Here is a 19,261-nt window from a genome sequence, read left to right on the forward strand (position 1 = left end):
CTTAAGAGAGAGGACCTGGCAGGCCAGTGCCAGCATTTTTATTAAAAGCTGCTTACCTAGTACTAACACAGGGCTGTGGAAGTGCGAGCTCCAGAGGTTAACTGTGGCAGTCCATAGCATGAGAGGGTGATGGTGACTCCCTTGTTCCCAGCACAAAAGCTGGGGCCTTTTCCTTTCCATTCCTGTCCTTTGTTTCTGCCTGTGATGAATGACCTTACTCTGTTTTGCTTTTCTGCTCCAATAACCCTGCTGGTTTGTTTTTCTTTTTTAAAATTTTTAGACCTCCCTTCACTCCATTTTGATCACATGCCTTATCAACCTGTGTCTGAGTGCAGCAGCCAGAGTGTGAATGTGCTCTTGAATGAGCCTCGTCCCTGCTCCCCCCAAAACCAGCACGGGACCAGGGCAGAAAGCTGGCCTGAATCCTCCCCAGCCCTTTGCAGCACTTCTAAGCTGTCTAGCAAAGGTAAAAGGCATCCACTGTTAATTTGCTTTCCAATGCTGACACTTGAGCTTCCTCCATTCCAAGGGAAGGCAGCATGCCGTCACCCTTACTGCTTGGAGAATGAAAAGGAAATACTGGACAAAGGCACTAGGTTGAGGCACAGCAAGCTCAAGCCATGAGGAACCCTGAGATGAAACCCTGCAGAGCTGGGAGCAGTGAGCAGGGTGAACAATCAGCATCTCCGAAGTGGCTGGTCCTGAGCAGCTCCTGAATCCCAATACTGAGGGGGCCAAAAACCCCAACAAGTCCACGGTTGCTTTGGCAAATGTTAGCCTGGACACGTGCTGATCCCGAAAACCAGAGCACCTGCTGGGCAGTGCCAACTGCCAGCCCCAGGCTCTCCCCTCCTTCCTTCTGCACCCAGAGTTTGTGTTGGACTCCTGGCTCCGGGGCAGGCTCCCCCAGAGCTGGGTTTCCCAGCAGTTTGTGACCCTGATCCACAAGGAATTCCCTTTCCCCACCCGCCTCCCAAATCCCCTCCCTCCCCCTTTCCCTGGTTTATCGTGGTGGTGGTGCTGCAGTGGTGGGGGCTGAGAGAACATCTCTTCCCACCACGCCTTCCCAGCACCCTCCCAGTGTTTTGGAGAAAGGGGGCTGGCCGCTCCTCTGTGATCCCCAGTGTGTGTTCAGGGCTTGGCAGGCTGACTTAAGTCTGTTTCTTTTCCCATTCCTGCAGAGAAAGGATAAAAAAAAAAGGGGATAAAGAGACATTGCAACACTTCAAGGCATCCCACCCTGCTGGGGGGGCTTTGGACCCAGCATTCTCCAAGCATTTCCAGTGCTGCCCTGGGCATTGTAGGGGTGATGCTTTCCCTCTCCCACCCAGCCCTGCATGTCCATGATTTCATGGTTAAACAAGGGGCACAGACTGAGATTTCCCGTGGGGCCAGGGAGGAGAGGGAGAGCTCAGCAGGACCTTGGCTTTCCGCAGCACGCTCCCTGTGTTGGCAGGGATGATGGAGGGGCTTCTCTTCCTCAGCTCTGCCGCACAGTTCACAGGGACCAAGTGCTCAGGGGGGCTCCCGTTTGGCTTGTTTGTAGCTTCCTGTGGAAAAGGGGGAGCAAGAAAAGCTGAAGAAACCCAGGAAACATTGACAACCAGATAAAAAAATATGAACTGTAATGAGATAAAAGCTGAGGTTACCAAATTCAACTCACACACCTCTGTCCACAATGGGGCAAAGCCAGAGGGATGTCCCCTCTCCCCTGTGCTGCTCCCCACAATACCCCAACCACGGTTTCTTGCAGAAGCTGGAGCTATGAGTGAGGAAAAAGGGATGCATACCCCATTCTCAGCCTTGCTGGTCACAGCCAGCCCCAGGGCCGGCCCTCCTGCCAGCGACTGCTTCAGCTGCTCCTTCACTTCGGTCAGCTTGAGCTCCAGATCGACCCGAGACTCCTCCTTGTGCCGGCACCGCTCCTCCAGCAGCGCCACACGCTGCTCCAGCTCCTGCAGCCTCGGCCCTGCGTGCACAATTACCCAGCTCAGCGCTGGCAGAATCCACCCATCCTCCTGCACAGCGACACTAGATGGGGCTGCCAGCCCGGCAGAGCGCTGCAGCCAGCCCAGCTCCTGGCCACACTGTCCCTGTGCCAGCCTGGTGTCCCTGTGCCAGCCACACTGTCCCTGTGCCAGCCTGGTGCCCCTGTACCAGCCACACTGTCCCTGTGCCAGCCACACTGTCCCTGTGCCAGCCTGGTGTCCCTGTACCAGCCACATTGTCCCTGTGCCAGCCTGGTGTCCCTGTACCAGCCACATTGTCCCTGTGCCAGCCTGGTGCCCCTGTACCAGCCACACTGTCCCTGTGCCAGCCACACTGTCCCTGTGCCAGCCTGGTGGCCCTGTCCCAGCCTGGTGGCCCTGTACCAGCCTGGTGTCCCTGTACCAGCCCATCTCTGAACCCGAGCATCTCACAGCAGCCCCAGCCTACCCGTGCTGCCCTTCATGGCTTCCCGCAGCTCCCGCTTCTCCTTCCGCAGCAACATCAGCTCGCTGCGGATCGCTGCTTTCTCCTTCTCCAGCTTCTCTTTCTCCGTCAGGAACCGCCTGGCGTCCTCCTCAGCCCGGTTCTTGCCGTACCTGTACTGGTTGGCACCTGCAGGGATGGAGGAGCCCATGAAGGGCTGCACCGATGGCACCCGTGGCTGCACATCCCTCTGGGGAGCAGTGGCCAGGAGCCCTGGGGAGTTTTGTGGCCCGTGGACTCACTGGACGCGTGTCTCTTCACTTTGACTTGCGGGTCCACTCTTCGCGACTTCTCGCTGCAGGACGAGGCGTGGCGCTTCACCTGAGCACCCCCCGGCCGCCCTGGCTCCTCCGCCTGCTGGGAGGAGAGGGAGCGAGCTGAGGCACCTGCAGGGCCATCCCCGCCCGGCCACGGCTCCCTGGGCCACTCTGCTGGGAGATGGTGAGCCGTGAGGTCGTGCTCACCTGAACCTTCTCGTAGGGGACATCATCGTACACCACCCGAGAGGAGTCCGCTCGGTGATCCTGGGAGGAGCTGGCCCACCTGCAGAAGGAGGGGCAGGATCTTCCTTTCCAGAACATCCTTGCCAGCCCCTCAGGGAACCCTTCCAGCTCAGGGGGATTCCCGCAGTTCATGACCCTACCCTGCCATACCCTTCATCAGCCCCATGAAACCCTTTCAGCTTCCCATCCTGCCCAAGGGAACAACCCCTGGGGCACTGCCTGTCCCTGAGATCACAGCCACAAACCACAGCCCAGCCAGTGCCCGTTCCAGGGAATGCACAGGGCACACATCCCCAGTCCCAGCCCCTGGCACAGCAGGAGCACAGCCTTACAGGTACGAGTGTCTCACGGCCGTCACGATGTTGGCAATGGTTTCCACATCCACGTAGTCGTAGTGCAAGGCCTCTGGGGCTGTCTGGGAGCCTGTTTCCACCAAGAGGAGACCCAGCCAGCGGCCCAGGTCTTCAGAGCAGCTTGCCTGGAGGACAGAGGAAGAGTTGGGGTGCATGCCCGGCTCCCATCCTTGCTGCCTCCTGACACAAAGCCCTGCTGCGCACATTTCCCCTCCGTGCACAAACTTCCAAAAGGTGCCCTGACCTTTCCAGTGGAGTGCAAATCAAGGCACTGCTTGCGAGGGATGCTGATCACCCCAAGGATTGCTCCCCCATCCCCACGAGTCTGTCCCACCCCGCTCACCTCCAGCGCCGCCACCTCCTGCCCGTGGCGGAGGATGCGGAAGGCGAAGGGGTGCTTGGGGCCCAGCCCCGGGACCACCTCGCAGCCCCGCAGGACGATGGCGTTCACGTGTGTGCGCAGGTCCGTGCGGTCCTTGTGGAAGTAGAGGGTGTTGCCCTTGAGGCGACACCAGCGCTCCTTCCAGCACTGGTTCACCAGCACGCTGAGGTGGCCTGGGGGTGGCAGGGGGAGGGAAGGGCATCAGTGCCTGCCTGGCTGGGCTTCGGGACAGAGGTTACAGCATGACTTCCTGATCACCCATCCCTTCTGTGCCTCAGTTTCCCCCCAGACAAGCGGCTGGGCTCAGGGGAGTTGCCAGCTTGGTACCACACGGTCTCCCCAAGGCTATTTTTGGGGATATGGGTGACCCCTTGCCCACTGGAATTTGCAGAGCCAGGCCTGGGCAGCATTTCCCAGCCTGTGGCAGTGTCACAGCCCCTCAGTGAGCTCATCCCCACGCCTCAGCCCTCCAGCCATGCTGGGGGAAGGATGGCACTCCCCACCAATCCCACTCCACTCCCAGCCCCATCTTTGCCCCCAGCCCGCACAAACCGCAGCAGGGGATGTCCTCCTCGGTGGAGGAGGTCTGGGTGTCCTCAGGGGATGGCTTTTTCTTGGAGAAGCTGATGATCCTGGTGATTTTCTTCCCTGCTGCCCGGCTCATCGAGCCCTTCAGGTCAGCCAGGCCGCTCTTTTTGCCTTTCCCTGGAAGGACAGGGTAGCTGTGTGACTCTGGTGTGTGCTCTGGCAGCTGCAGAAGCTGCTGCCCCGCTGTGGGCACACAGCTGGCCCTGGCTGGGTGGGCAGTGGGGACGGGGACTGACCGTGCTCGCCATGCTCTCTGCGGGTGGCCGAGGACCCGGTGTCACCCATGGCCACACTGTCCGAGTCCGAGGTGTGCTTCTCCTGGGACAGGCGCTATGGGAGAGCAGGATCCCATCAGCATCATCCCCCTGCACAGGGCTGGGATATCCAGCTCCTGTTCCCCTTCCCAGCCCTGCAGAGCTGCTGTGAGAACAGGAAGGGCTCCTCATGCAGCCCCAGGAATTTGGGGTTCTCCAGTCCTGAGTTCCCCAGGTTTGCCCACAGCAGCCCCACACATCCCCTGGACAGGGCCCTTAGAAACCATCACCTTGTCCAGCTCCATCTTGCACGGCATCGCTGGGGAGGTGGGGGCTTCCATCCCGCCCGCTGCTGGACTGCTGGCTTCCTTTATCACCTGCACAGACAGCCCCAGCTGCCACTTCCAAATGACCCTGGGCTGCCCTCCCTGGCTCAGCTCCTTCACTACCAGAGCCAGGCTGAACCAGGGGGACAAGCCCTGGTCCCCACAGCTCAGGGCAGCAAACCCAGCTTGGTACTGCTCACACCTTAGCCCATTCAAACCTTCAACCAATTTTGTGGATTTTAGAAATCTTAGAAAGGAGAGACTTAGGTGCCAAGCCAGCATCATCCTGCCAGCACAGGACACCTCGTGACCCCCATTTTAAGGCGTGGTGTGTCCTGGGTGTGTAAAACAATCCTTTTCTCCCACACTGGGGGTGACAGCTGCATTGGTGGCGTGCTCAAAGGCTCCTTCCCCGCAGCCCCCGCTTCCCAGCCCTGAACAAAGGCAGGAAAGGGCCCTGGGGAAGAGGAAGGGGAGAGCAAACATCCCCCAGCCGGGGCTATCAGCACTGGAGCCACCCAGGCCCTGGGAAGCGGCCGATAAGAGACAGGAGCAGAGCCCCCTTCCCCTTCCAGCGAGGCAAGGCCGTTCCCAGGGCAGCCCCCTCCCCAGCTGGAGCAGGGAGGATGCCAAGGGGAGTCTGGGGATGCCCCTGGGAGGAGCAGTGGTACCTTGAGCCACTCCTCAGCCTGCTCCTTGCTCTGCACTGCCAGCACCAGCGCCTCGGCCCCTGGCAGCGAGAACCGCAGCTCGTGCTTCTTGCGCCGCCCGTCCTTGGGCACGTAAATGACATTGCAGGTGCTCAGGGGCACCTCCACGTGTGGCTGCCGGTCCTTGGAGCTTTTGTAGCACTGAGGGAAGCAGAAAGAACTGCTCAGGGCTCAGCCAAACCTGCCTGGCCGGCTGAGGACAGGCCCCAGACCCCTGTGCTGGGGGGGTCTCATAGGTGACATGGGGTCTCAGGTCCCTTGCTGGGGGCACAGATGGAGGTGGCTCAGGCCATGCAACAACCTGAGGGTGCCCTCTCACTCCGTGGTGTCCCAAAAATAAGGGAGCCCTCTGTTCCCTTGCAAGGTAAGCGAGGGTAGCTGCTGCTTGGGTGGCAGCCTTGGGGCAGGGACTTTCTTTGGATGGTGTTTTTTTCCATCAGCTTGAGCTCAGCCACCCTCCCAACCCCTCAGAGGGTTTCTGTGCCCCCCAGGCCAGGCTCACCAGCAGTTTGCCATCCCGGATGATGGTGAGCTGCTTGGCCCACTGCCCAAAGCGCTTCTTGCGCAAGAGGAACGCGCAGATCCGGCAATCCTTCACCAGGTTCATGGAGGCCTCCTCCGACGGCCACTGGTGTGTCAGCTGCTGGCCCTTGCCCTCCTCCTCCTCCTCATCATAGGACTCGTAAGAGCTGCTCATGGCATCCGAGTCGTTGTCTGGAAGGAAGCAGGGGGGTCACCCTACAAGGTGCTGCACACCCTGCCAGGGTTCCCCATGCCCAGCAGGCTCCAGACAGAGCTGGGCTGGGTGCTGGGATAGGTGGCTTCCGTGTCCTCCTCTGGAAACAGCAGTGCTTGGCACCAGCCATCTCCATTTCCCTTGGAATCCCAGCAGGATGCTCGTGGGCTGCGTGCCAGCCCCAGGTGCATCGATCCAGAGCCCTGGGCTGCTTTATTTCTTTGCACGCTTTGAAATCCTGCTTCTCCAGCCCCAGCAGCCCCAGCCCATTGCTCACCCCCACCTCAGGCTGGACCTTGCCAAAGCTCTCCTCTCCCTGTCAAGGACACACAGATACCTACAGGAATTTTTCTGCTCCCCGTTTATCCTGGTGACAGGGTAGTTGCTGTCTGCATCCTCGTAATAGCCGTCCTCGATGGAGTTGGGGGGGCTGGAGCTGTCTGCAGGGGAAGCAGAGGGAGCTGGAGCTGGCACATGCACTTTTCCCTCATGGATGCTGAGTGGGGCACAGCCAAGCACACCCTCCCAGGGCATCCCAGCATTGGTTCTCCCATGGCTCTGATCTCTCCCCATCACCTCATTCCCAGTCTGGCTGGAGCAACAACTCCTTGCAACACCCAGTGGGATGGAAGTGAGTGTGACAGGAGCAATGCTGGTGGGAGCAGCGATAATTCCTTCCCCAGGATAAGCAGCCCAGCCCACTGGGAGCTGCCTGGTTTCTCAGGCAGGTGAGGGATGCGGGGGGCAGCTTGTGGGGCTCCCCCCACCCTCCTGCTGGCCTGGATGGAGCAGGACTCACTGCGGGAGGTGATGTACTCGGGGGCCTTGCCAGGGCCCAGGGGCAGCGCTTCCTCGTAGTAATCCTCAGGAGGGGGAGTGGTGGGCAGTGGAGGAGCAGGATCCACAGGAACCTAGAGAAGAAACACCTCCAGCACGGGGTGCAGCAGGGGCAGGAGCCCCAGCAGGGCACAGGAAGGGTCCCCACCCCGGCCACTGCCACGTCCCCAGGCAGGTGCAGAGCAGAGCTGGCTCGGGGACAGGCAGGCACGTACAGCTTTGCAGGTCTGGCTCCTCGCCAGCTCCAAGCCAGCACCGTCACTGGTGTCTCCCTCGTCCTCCTGCATGTCCTGCAGGTCCCGCAGGTCACAGTCTGCACGGGGAAACACAGGGTGAAGGGAGCAGGAAAGCAGAGCTGGACACCCCAGCTGTGCCCTCTGGGGATCTCCCTCCATGGCCCTTCCCTGGGAGGGTCTGGGAGATGGGAATCACTGGGAAATGCAGCTGGAGCGTGGATTCCCTCATGGCCAGTCCCCAAACAGCTACAAGGGAGCAGAACAAGAAGCCAGAGTGATGATGCCCACTCTGGACACGAGGATGTAGCTGTCACCCTTCTTCCAAAGGACCCCAGGGCTAGCACACACCCAGCAGGACCCCCAGGGCACCCCTCCAGCTGAGCCACACATACCAAACTCCTCAAAGAGGGACTCCACAAAGCTGGTGCCATTGCCCAGGGACGCTGTGTTGACGTACATGTAGTCCACATCCTTCCCTGGAATTGAGGGGGATGCTCTGAGCCTGGGGCAGGCACTGGCACCCCTTGTCCCAGGGACACAGAGCAGGCACAGGGCATGGAGGAACCCCCAGGGACGCTGCAGGTCCCTCAGGAGAGCAGCAGTGGGGAAGGTTGGGAAGCCCCAGGTGCCTTCCCGTGGAAACCCCTGCGCTCAGCACAAACCCAGGGCAGGAAACGCTCCGGGAAGCGGCGTTTCCGCAGGGAGCAGCCTCCTGGATCCAGGGAGGATCCTCCTGCGCAGGGAGGAGCTGGGAAGAGAAAGCAGGGAGCCCAGAGGGGGCTGAGCAGGTGCTGGGCTCATCCCTGCACTGCTGGGGACACCCACTGCCTTTGGGAACAGCCACATCCACCACAGGAGAGGGACACAGACCTGCAGGCGGCTGCAGCTTCTGCAGGATGCTGGAGACAGCCAGCTTCTTCTCCTGCGTGGTGGCACTCAGGTACTCGTGGTCCAGTAGCTTGAGCAGAACGCTGAGCTCTGGCAGGAGCTGGTCCAGCACTGAGGGGAGCAGGGAAAACCCCATCAGCCAGGGGGATTTTGGGATGCTGGGGTTAAGACAAGGCAAAACGGGCTGGAACTGCAGCAAAGCTGGAGCTCTGGACAGGGCAGTGTGAGCTGCAGTTCCTGCCAGTGCAGGACCCCTCCTGCACAGCCAGGGTGGCACACAGCTGCCTTTGGCTCTCCTGGGGCCAAGGGTCATCTTGGCAGAGGCAGCTCGGACATGCTGATGGATGAGGATGGCTTGAAGGAGGGGACAGCTCCCCAGAGCATGGGGACACCCTGGCTGGGCTGCAGCTGTCCCCACACTGCTCCTTGGCAGAGCAACGCTGGGCAGCACCAAGGGGCTGGCACGGGGTATTTCCCAGAGGAAGGGAAGGATTCCGAGCCACTGATGGGATCCTCCTTCCTCATGTAAGGAAAAGCAGCACAATGAAACCAACTGGTGTTTGAAAGGGTGGGGGGGAGCCCAGCAGGAGGGGGATGAGGTGGAGCAGCGCCAGCCAGGATGAGCCCCTGGGCACAGAGACGACGTGCCAGCATGGATCACCACCATCCCAGGACACGGGGCAGGATGTGCCTCACGAGGCTCTTCCTGCCTCCCTGCATTCTACCCCCACAGCCCTTCTGCTTCCTCCTCCCTCCCCAGAGCCACGCTGAACAGCAGCCTCGGCGCTTCAGGCCACGGCACAGGGCAGTGCCCATCTCCCCTGGGCAGCCCAAGCCAGGACAGACAGCCCCAGGCAGCAGCAGAAGCCTCAGCAGCGCTCCAGGAGGGACAGACAAACATCCCTCAGACCCTGGGGAAGGAGAAGGAAGCACAGGGAATGGGATTCCTGTTCCTTGAGCTGGAATGACATCCCACAGCCAACACGCAGGCACAGGGCGATGCTCAGCTCGCTGGCTCTCACCAGCACACACCTCCTGTGCTCTGCCAGCAGCTGTGTGGGGTAAGCACCCGGCTCCCAGGGGCAGGCAGGGAGGGAAGAGAGGAAAATCCTCCCTGGGGTGTTACAGAGTGCTGCACAGGCAGCACAGGATCAGGCTCCTGCTGGGGATCTCCAGGCAGGTGACACAAACTCCCTGCAGGGCTTGGCAGGGCAGGGCACTGACTGCGAGGAAGCAGCTGGGACAAAAAGTAACATTTCCCCTGTCCAGCCAGCACCTGCAAACATCTGGGGAGTCACCCAACCTCCTCCATGTCTGCCCCAGCTCAGCCATGAGCTCCCACAAAGGGGTCAGGGACTGTGCAGACCCAATGGCTTTCCACAACTCACCAAACCCCAGGCCGTGGGGTCAGCAGCATCCCCAAACCTCCCAGAACACCCCAAACCCCAGGCCGTGGGGTCAGCAGCATCCCCAACACTCCCAGAACACCCCAAACCCCAGGCCGTGGGGTCAGCAGCATCCCCAACACTCCCAGAACACCCCAAACCCCAGGCTATGGGGTCAGCAGCATCCCCAACACTCCCAGAACACCCCAAACCCCAGGCTATGGGGTCAGCAGCATCCCCAACACTCCCAGAACACCCCAAACCCCAGGCTGTGGGGTCAGCAGCATCCCCAACACTCCCAGAACACCCCAAACCCCAGGCTGTGGGGTCAGCAGCATCCCCATCCCCTGCCATGTGTAGGACACGTCCCACCACAGGCACCAGCTCGGTGTCAGGGCTCGGGGCCAGCCAAGGGCAGCCTGGTTTGTGTCAGCAGTGCCAAAGCAGGCAGGGAGGGAGGCGAGGGGACCCTGCCCTGCTGGGCACCAGAGCTGAGGGTGCCTGTGAGCAGCCAGGGCTGCTGCAGGGGCTGAGCTCAGCTGCAGTGCCCCGAGCTGGGCACACTCAGCATGGACACACAGCTCTGAAGGCGCCTTTGTTTCCCCCCAGCTGAGCTGTCCCCTCCGTCTCCCTTGTTCAACATCCTCCAAAATCCAAGGGGGGAGGGAGGGGGCAGTCAAAGAGGCCTGTGATCCCAGGAGGTGCCTGAGCAGAGCCTGGGGGAGCGCAGGGAGGCAAGGAATTCATTTCCTATGCTCATTAGGCTTCCAGCCTGAAGGAGCTTAACGAGGGGGCGCAGGAAGCGAGGGGAGATTGCTCCAGGGGGGCAGCAGGGGATGGCTGGACACCCAAAGTCACCTGGCAAGCAAGGAGCAGCAGAGCTGGCCCAGGGGACAGGGACACATCTCCTGTGCTGTCAGTGCCCCTGGGGGCTCTGAGCCCGGGCACCAAAGGGCTCCTGGGGAGGAGGGTGTGGGATGTCACAGTGACCACCGGTGACATGGCCGAAAACAGACCCTGTGTCCCCTGCTCTGGGACACCTCCAGCCCTGGTGCTGGCAAGTGGCTCCCACCTGCTGCTTTCTGCTGGGGCTTCTCCTGCACCCAAAATCTGTGGGATCACCCCGCTGCCCTGCGCTCAGGCTTTGAGCACAGGCACCCCAGGACAGAGAGTGACAGCAGAAACCCCCTCCTCGCCACATCTGCAGCCTGTCCGAGGCAGGATGGGAGATGTCCCTGAGGTCCCTGAGCCTGGGAAGGCCAGGACCCGTGGCAGCAGATGGCTTCAGCATTAACTAACAGGCCTGGGTGGGCTGGGGGGACCCAGGGGACAGCGGGGACACCGGGGCAGTGCTTCCCCTGCTGCCAAAGCCTGCCCTGGCAGCAGCACCAAGCACGGTGCTGCAAAGGAGCTGCATCCCCTCCAGCCCCTCTCGCCACCCTACACCGGGCCAGCTCTATTTATAGTGCCCACAAGTGCTCCTCTCCTCAGGGACCCTTTTCCCAGCACACAGATAAGGTCTGAACACAGCCTGCAGCTGCACAGCCTCCCTGGCTCTGCTCCAGCACAGCAGCAAAAATCAGGTCCTGCTCCAGTAACCTGCAGAGAGGAGGAAGAGGAGGAGGAGGAAGAGTCTCTGGCCAAGCCAAAGCAGGAGTTTCCTGATGTAGAGACCCAGCTTGTGCAAGAGGAGAGATAAGACAACCCCACGGAGTTCTGACTCCGAGAAAAGCCCAGTCTGCAGCTTGAGAGAGCCCCGGGGAGGGGAGATGCTGAATCACAGCTCTGAAATGCAGTGGGAGGTGCACAGGGACCCCCATCCTGTGGCCACAGCTCTCCTGCCTCCGGCCACGCTTCCTCCTGCGCCAGGTGATGGCTGGGGCCGAGGGGGGCCGGGGGAAATCGGATGCTGGGAGTAACAGCCATTGTTTGTAGCTAAAATAAAACCCAGGCACAAAGAAATCCTTCCTGTTGGCACGGGCAGGGCCCTTGGCCGCTCTGCCTGCAGGCACAGGGCTCCTTACAGCTGCCACCCGCAGCAAAGGAACGCGGAGAGCTCCGGGGATGCCCCAAATAGGTGGGGACAGCACCCAGAGCCACCCCAGCCCCAGGGGGAGCCCTGCAAGGAGGTGTCTGTGGCACAAACAGAGCCAGGGGAGGTCTCTGCAGCACACAAACCACGCTCACCTGCCCGCAGGTGGATGTGGAGCCACCTGCGAGAGCCACACGGGGCTGGGACGTGTCCCCACGCCTCGCTGGATGCTCTGGCACGGGCATCACCACGGGGGTGAGATCCTGGCAGCCCCCTCCAGCCCCAACAGCGCTGCTCTTGGAGGCAGCCCACGGCCTCCTGGGCACCTTGCTGAGCTCCCAGGGCAGTTCCTGTTCCATTCCCATTCCCATTCCCGTTCCCGTTCCCATCCCCATTCCCATCCCCATTCCCATTCCCATTCCCAAGGAGGTTTCTTCCCGCCGGGGAGGAGGAAGTGCCTCTGTGGGGGTGGCTCCCAGAATTGTTCCTTTGTGCAGGGGACAGGAGGACAGGGCTGCCTGCTCTGCTGTGGCACTGCCCTGGTGAGCGGCAGGAGAGGGGCAGCACTCGGCCCTGGAGGTGGCAGGAGTCAGGCAGGCTCTGCCCCCATCACTCAGCACCTGCTGGCTGTGGGGCAAACTGGGATGGGCTGCTAGGGGCAGGAACAGCAGCCTGGAAAACACTTGCACCTCCTTCTCCTCTTCTTCCTCCTCCTCCTCTTCTTCCTCCTCCTCCTCCTCCCAGCCTGTCCTGCTCCAGGCCGGAGGGGTTTTAGAGAAAAGCCAGCCATTAATGATGGCACTTGAGCCCTGGCAGCGTCCCCCAAGAGTGGAAGATTTGCTGAGGGGCCACTCGGTGCACATGAATCATCTCCTCCCTGCAAACAAGGGCCCCTTGAGTGGGGCGGATGGGGGGAGCCTCTGACTCTGCATCCAACAATTCCAGCGGGAGCTGAGCACTCAGGGCTGGCTCCTGCCTGCCTGGGACCCTGCCACCCTCCCTGGGATAGCTCACAGCATCCTGCTCCCAGTTTGGGTGCTGCAGCATCCCTGGCTGCTGAGGAGCACAAGGCAAACCCAAACCTCAGCACCTCCCCACGGCCCCTGCAAGCAGGCAGAGCAGCCATGCACAGCTCCTGGGGCCCTCATCATCATGGCCTTGCAGTCATTAATATCCTTAGCTGATAGCCTTGGAAAATCAATCTCGGGAGAAGAACGTGAAACCTGATTTTCCGAGGGGACATGAGGCCCCCCCGTTCTGCCTGCCAGGGCAGTGCCCCCTCCCCTTGCACAGGGGGCTTGGGGGGCTCCTCTATCCCGCTCCAGCCCTGGGAGAGGGGCAGCTGAGCCACCAAGATGGTTAAAAAGCACAAAGGGTGCCCTGGCTGAGTGCCCCCAGCAGCTCTGGGGATCCCATTCCCAGCACTCTCCCCTTGGCACCCCTGGGCCATCAGAGGGACAGAGGCTCCCTGAAGTGACATCACTGCTGGGACAGCCCCTGCTGGCCTGCAGGGAATGTCCCTCATCCCAGCAGCTTCATCAGTGCCACAGGTAATTATTAACAGGCTGATTAAATCACCAACAAGCACCTCCTGTGTGACCCAGGCCGCCAATGACCCCCCAGTGTCCCTTCTCCAGGGGCTGTTCCCCCCTTTCTCTGCCTCCTGGAGAAGCTTGTGGCTGTTTGCTTTAGCTCACCCACAGCAAACTCTATCCCCCTGACCTGGAGGCTGCAGCCACCCCCACCCCACAGAGGAGCAGGGGGTGGTTTCTGGGTCACCACTCACAACTGAGCACAGCCAGCAAATAAAATCACCCAGGTGAGAGATCTGTGAGTGACCCTGCTGTGTCCCCAGAGAGGCCACGGGCAGCCTCCAAACTCTGCTCCTAACCCCAGGTACGAGGGGTTTCCAGCCCCAGCTCAACACAATCAGCTCAGGAAAATCCCATGGAGCAGGTTTAGTACTCCCAGACTGCATTTCAGGACCTGGTGCCAGGCTCAGCAGGCTCGGGGCAGGATGCTCCAGCATGGGAGCAGGGCTCAGAGGCTGCTGGCTGGAAAACACATTTAAATAATGAATGAAAAGGAGAGGTTTGAGATGCCCTTTAAAGGAATAGTCAGGCAGGGGTGAGACCTGCTGAGTAATGTATAAAAAACAAGCTTCAGGCAGAGGAGAGATGTTAGGATTACTCAGAACCCAGAATAAACTGTGTTTCCTCCAACCAAAATTTTGGTGTCGGCCTTTTCCAAACAAACTCCAGCACCAGGTTGGCCTGGGCTCCTCTCCAGCACTGGGAGAGGCCCTGGGATGGTGCCCCAAGCCTTTGCCCACCCCTGTGCCCACCCTCTGTGGTGGGCAGAGCAGTGGGCAGCCAGCCTGGGTCACACCTTCCTGCCTCTGGCCACCTGGAGCTGGCACCTCTCTGCAGCCCTTGGTCTCCAAACTTCAGCCTCCAGGAGAGTCAGAATTCCAGCTAAGTGCAGGAATTCCAGCCAATTGTGGGAATTCCAGCTAATTGCAAGCATTCTAGTGGGAAACCCCAGTTCCCACCAGTCCACACCAAACACCCAGGGCTGAATCCAGCCCCCACATCCCCAAAATCTCCTCTGCTTGGGGTGGAAAGCTCTCTGCACCCCAAGAGACACTTCTCCATGTCCTACGCATTCCCATTGCCCAAAGCCAAGTTCCAAAATGCCTTGGATGCAATTCCCAACCTGCAGGAGCGAGACATGGGGAGGCCACCAGAGCTGGCACATCCTGGGAGGAAAAGTCACAGGGGGAGGTTGTGACAGGATCCTGAGAAGGAGAGGAGGATCCAAACCCTCACCAAGCAGGGGATGCAGGGATTTGCAGGAAGGAGCTGGTGGATCAGCTTTCCCAAATCCCACTGCACTTTCCCAAATGCTTTCAACAGCAGGATGTGGATCCTTCTTTGCAGATCTGGTGGGGGGAGAAACCACAGATCCTGGGGGGAAAAATATCCCTGTGGATCTGGGGGAGGGAGATGTGCACCCAGCCCCCAACCCTGGCATCCCTGCCCCGACCCCCACAATGCCCAGGAGTTCCAGAGCTGTGCCAGACAGGAATCCCAGGGATTGGAACCCTCTCAGTGGCCACCTCAGCCCTGTCCCCCTGTCCCCAGGCACAGCAGGGTCCCTGTGTGAGGGGGCTGGGGCCGTGCTGCCCCGGAGGACCCTCGGCGAGCAGGATAAGCGTTATTTTCTCAGCCCTTCCCTTTCCTTCCCTTGCCAAGCTCCGCCGGGAGCATCAGGTGCAGAGGCAAGGCCACCATCCGACAGCATTTCCTACCCGGTTAACCCCTGCAGGGCAGGGCTGGAGGGGCAGGAAAACCGGGAAAGGTGACAAGGTGGGACCGGTCACTGCCGGCGGCTCCAGCAGCGCTGGCACTGGTTCACCTGCTTTTATTAACCTGCTGCTACTTAAGTTCTATTCCTTGTTCTGTCCTTCACAAGCACTGTTTCCCAAAATTCTGGACATCCTAGAATGTGCAGCTGTTCCTCCATCACAAACTTGGGTGGGTTTAATGCTCAAACAAACCCCGGGAGAAAGCCAAAGCCGTTCTTCAAAGTGCTCCTTACACATCTCCTGCTAATTGCCAGCAATCAGAGCACGCCAGCATCTCCCCGAGCTCCCTCTTATCACTTCCAGGATCAAATGCACATGAAAACCACTTCAAAAAAAATAAAAAAAAATTAGTTTGAGCATGGAAACCCCTTGCAGCAAAGCTGGTTTTGTTCCGAACTGTTGGGAAATGTCAGTGTTTTCCCTCGCCTGCCAAAGAGGCGGCTTTGATGCCATGGGAGGCTTTATCAAGAGCAGGAAAGGAAGGGGCTGCAGCAGCAGTGCCGCGGGGGGAGGCTCAGGGAGGTTATTTTATCCTTCCCCTCTGCAGATTGTCGGCCCAGAATATCAAGAATCAGACCTGAGCTCCCCAAATCAGCACCTCGGGGTGATGACAGGCGGCTGCTGCCTGCCAGGGTGCCCTGGCTGGGGTGCCAGCCCCTTGTTTGTGCAGGGCTGGCAGTGAAAGGTTTCCAGTCCCATTGTCTTGTTGCTGCTCTGGGACAGTGACATTTAATAGATATTTTACTGGATGGAGAGTTGTGTCATTCGTTTTTAAAGCTCCTGATATGCAGGAGGAGATGTGTTCCTCAGGAGGGAGTTTGAGCCGTGCCAGGCTAGATAATAGGGAAGGGTTATGGGGTTAGGACACAAGTCTGGGATGCCAGAAACCACTTCAAGCCTCCACTCTGCTCCACTGTTATCTCCCGTCCCCAGCAAGTGATTTGGCTACTGAACAACAGGCAGAGCTTGGGTCTGGCCCAGTGTTCTCCTCTGAAAAGGCTTCCCACTGCTTGGGATGAGACAACTTCTTCAAAACCTTAAACAAAGTTTTCCTGGGCAGGGATAGGAACCTCCTGCAGGCCCGTGGGAGCTCGGGCGCTGCTCCACAGCAAAGGGCACGGCAGGCTCAGCACGTTAGCACAGGAAAAGAGCATTTCCAGGTCAAGAGAGGGAAAGAGGCAGGTTTTCCAGGCACTGCAGGCAGATGGGACAGTGCCCAGGGCTCCTGGCTGGGGGGACACAAACCCAGAGTGGCCTTCCCCTGTCCTGCAGCCCCTCTGTGCCCCTGCAGAGCTGCCAGGAGCCTTCACACGGACCCAGGGTTTCCCTGCAAAGGGAAAAATCCAGAGGGGCGAACAACTCCAGCACTCCATCAGCATCCCCAGGGCCGCCTCCCACCTTGTTTTACCCAGCCCAGGGGGGCTCAGCCCCCTCCCCAGCACCCCGGGCTGGGAACAGGCGGTGGCTGAGTTTGCAGCGGAAGGAATGGCTGCAATGCGAGGAGAGCTCGGCACATGCCCGGCGCTAACAGCTGGCCCAGGCTGTGCTCCTCAGCACCCCAGAGCCCTTCCACCGGCAGGATTCCTGCTGCCAGCTCGCAGGAATGATCCCAGCTCCCTCCCACCCGTCCTGCAGCCTCCCCATTCCTGTGGGCGAGCTGGAGCCAAGTTTATCCCTGACACATCTCCACCGGCTTTGCTGGATTTAGAGCCCAGATAAGTTTGGGGCAGGACCTAAATTCTGGTGGCTCAAAAGGTCAGGGAAGAGACACTTAATGAGGGGGGAGAGGCCATGTGTGAGTACAGGCGTGTCTGAGTAAGGAATCGGCTCCCAAATCACACACTGGGAGCTGGGCTCTCCATCAGCACAACCCAAAACAACTCTGCCAAGAGCCCACAGCACCATTCACCCAGCCAGCACTGGTGGGGAGCTGGGCCACGCACTGGGCACTGAGAACGAGGAAAAACTGGCAGATGATAAAACCAGGATACAGCAGGGCCTGAGCAGAGCTCCAGGTGAAGAAAGGAACTGCCAGAGATCAGCCAGAGACTGGGAATGGGCACAGAGCTCCTGCCTAAGCCTTCCACTGGGGAAGGGAACATTCCCTCCACAAGTCACAGCCCCCAGAGGGATCCAGCAGCTCTGGCTGATGGGCAGGAGGGGCTGGGGGAGGTTTACATTAGCAAAGAACCATCCAGGTGCCAGCAGCAATTCATCACAGGCAGGCGCTGCTGTGGCTGCCATGGCAGGCACCAGCGAGGGGGATCAAACAGCTCTTCCCTGGCAGGAAGAGGCCAAACCATGCTCAGACACAGCTTCCTCAGCTGGGTATCCCCTCCTTCCCTGCCATGAAGTCCTGGGTTTGATTTTTGGGGTGGGCTGAGGTGCAAAGAGGGAATTTCCCATCAGCTCACACAGCAGGAGAATGCGGGAGCCCAGGCGCTCTGCTCCCACTGTCCCAGCAGTGATGTCCTCTGAAGGACAGCCCTGGCATCAAGTGTCACTTGACAAAGCTCCCCCTCCTGCCACAGCTCCCTCCTTCAGAGCTGGCAAAGCCACCGTGGCCGGACACAGCCCCCGGGGACGGCTGTCCCTGTCACCGTCCCTGTCCCCTCCCGGCCACTGGCACCGCTCCCCAAGCACTGACACCGTGCCTGTGTTTCCAGCAGTCCCAAACTCCTCTGAGCTGTTTCCACTGCGGAAACGCCACCCCATCCTTTTACATCGGCCAGGGGAACTCTTGACCCCTGGGTCTGTGTGGTGCTGACCCAGGGCTGCAGACACAGCACTCCTGAGGACTTCGGCGTGGTCCAGCCCGTGCGGCCAGAGAGGCCCCTGGCCACTCTCTTATCGCTTTTGGCCGGTGTTTCTGTAGCAGCTCCAAGGACAGGTCAAGGGCCAGGACCCCCGTGCTCCATCATGTCACCACCTGCTCCTCCCGTGCAGCCCCAGGCTGCAATCAGCAGCAGCAGCAGCAAGAAGCGATCCCCCTGCAAACCTCCCTCTGCTCCCTCCAGGGACCTGGCAGCCCCAGCAGAAAGCCAGGACCTTCTCTGCAGAGCTGGCCCAGAGCCCCGGCAGGTTTCTACAGATCCCAGATGAAAGGCCAGGAGCTCCGGGAGCCCGGTGCCACAGGCGGGGATGGCACAGGTGTGGGGAGGCAGCTGCAGGGCGGGGATCGGCCCCTCCGCGGCTTCACCGCCGTCTCCCCAGCCAGGGAAACCCTCGGAGCCCGATCAGCTCCATCACGGAGCGTCACCTCCCTTTCCACCACCACAATTTCCCCTAACAAGTGCTTACACCCCACAGCCTCCCTTGCAGGCTCCCGGTGTTTTACGCGTCCGACCAGCAAAGAGAAACTGGTTCCAGTTCGTGCCCCGGCTGGAGAACTGGAGCAAAGACAGGCTGGGAGCAGGGTCCCGCATGGAGCCGCTGGGATTCACCCATGGGCTGCCACGGGATGCGCGACCCGCGATTCCCTGCGCCTGGCACGGGCATCCCGTGTGCCCTCCGCGTCCCGTCACATCCCATCCATCCCATCCATCCCATCCCGTCCATCCCAGCCCATCCATCCCGTCCCGTCCGGTCCATCCCGTGCCCTCACCGCTGAGCCTGTCCATGGTCCGGAGCCGCAGCAGCCGCGGCCGCCCCGGGAGCTGCGGGCGGGGAATGTCCCGGGCAGCGGCCGCCCGGCGGGGCCGGCTCTCGCTCGGGGCGGCCAATCCCTTCACCCGCCCCTCCTTCCCTCCCTCTCTCGCTGAGCGGCAGCGCCCAGCACCGGCCCGGCCCGGCACGGCACCAGGGACAGCCCGCGGGGACAGCCCGGCCGCGGCTGCATCCCCCGGCACCCCGCAAACCCCGTCCTGCATCCCCCATCCTGCATCCCCCATCCTGCATCCCCCATCCTGCATCCCCATCCTGCATCCCCCGGCACCCCGCAAACCCCGTCCTGCATCCCCCATCCTGCATCCCCCATCCTGCATCCCCATCCTGCATCCCCCGGCACCCTGCAAACCCCATCCTGCATCCCCACCCCTGCATCCCCCGGCACCCTGCATCCCCCATCCCTGCAAACCCCATCCCTGCATCCCCACCCCTGCATCCCCCGGCACCCCGCAAACCCCATCCTGCATCCCCCGGCACCCTGCAAACCCCGTCCTGCATCCCCCATCCCTGCAAACCCCGTCCTGCA

At 60.7% G+C, this 19,261-nt stretch overlaps 1 protein-coding gene across 2 annotated transcripts; it reads right to left on the minus strand.

Moving 5' to 3' along the window:
• Positions 1-22: 22 nt before the first annotated feature.
• On the minus strand, positions 23-18,763 carry AFAP1L1 (actin filament associated protein 1 like 1). 2 transcript variants are annotated; one of them, XM_023936291.2, is made up of 19 exons: positions 18,674-18,763; positions 8,268-8,396; positions 7,790-7,873; positions 7,377-7,474; positions 7,124-7,235; positions 6,666-6,764; positions 6,091-6,302; positions 5,550-5,729; positions 4,843-4,929; positions 4,535-4,628; positions 4,263-4,415; positions 3,672-3,883; positions 3,308-3,453; positions 2,937-3,015; positions 2,715-2,826; positions 2,437-2,601; positions 1,791-1,969; positions 1,422-1,550; positions 23-1,175 (listed from the first exon to the last, which is right to left on the minus strand). In XM_023936291.2, exons 1-19 carry the CDS (start codon positions 18,687-18,689, stop codon positions 1,152-1,154), a joined length of 2,310 nt encoding a protein of 769 aa, XP_023792059.1. In that variant the 5' UTR covers positions 18,690-18,763; the 3' UTR covers positions 23-1,151. The 2 variants fall into 2 exon arrangements, with proteins under 2 accessions (XP_023792059.1, XP_023792058.1); XM_023936290.2 differs by having other exon boundaries at positions 2,715-2,829; positions 18,674-18,750.
• Positions 18,764-19,261: the final 498 nt, after the last annotated feature.

Source organism: Cyanistes caeruleus, chromosome 15, assembly GCF_971803275.1.
Source record: "Cyanistes caeruleus chromosome 15, bCyaCae1.hap1.1, whole genome shotgun sequence".
Classification (NCBI taxonomy): Eukaryota; Metazoa; Chordata; class Aves; order Passeriformes; family Paridae; genus Cyanistes; species Cyanistes caeruleus.

Excerpts from the sequence above, each read along its gene's own strand:
- AFAP1L1 (XM_023936290.2), bottom strand. Across the intron at positions 7,236-7,376 it reads GGAGCCAGACCTGCAAAGCT|GTTCCTGTGGATCCTGCTCC; the intron begins GTACGTGCCTGC and ends TTTCTTCTCTAG. Across the intron at positions 1,551-1,790 it reads CCAGCAAGGCTGAGAATGGG|GAAGCTACAAACAAGCCAAA; the intron begins GTATGCATCCCT and ends CCTTTTCCACAG.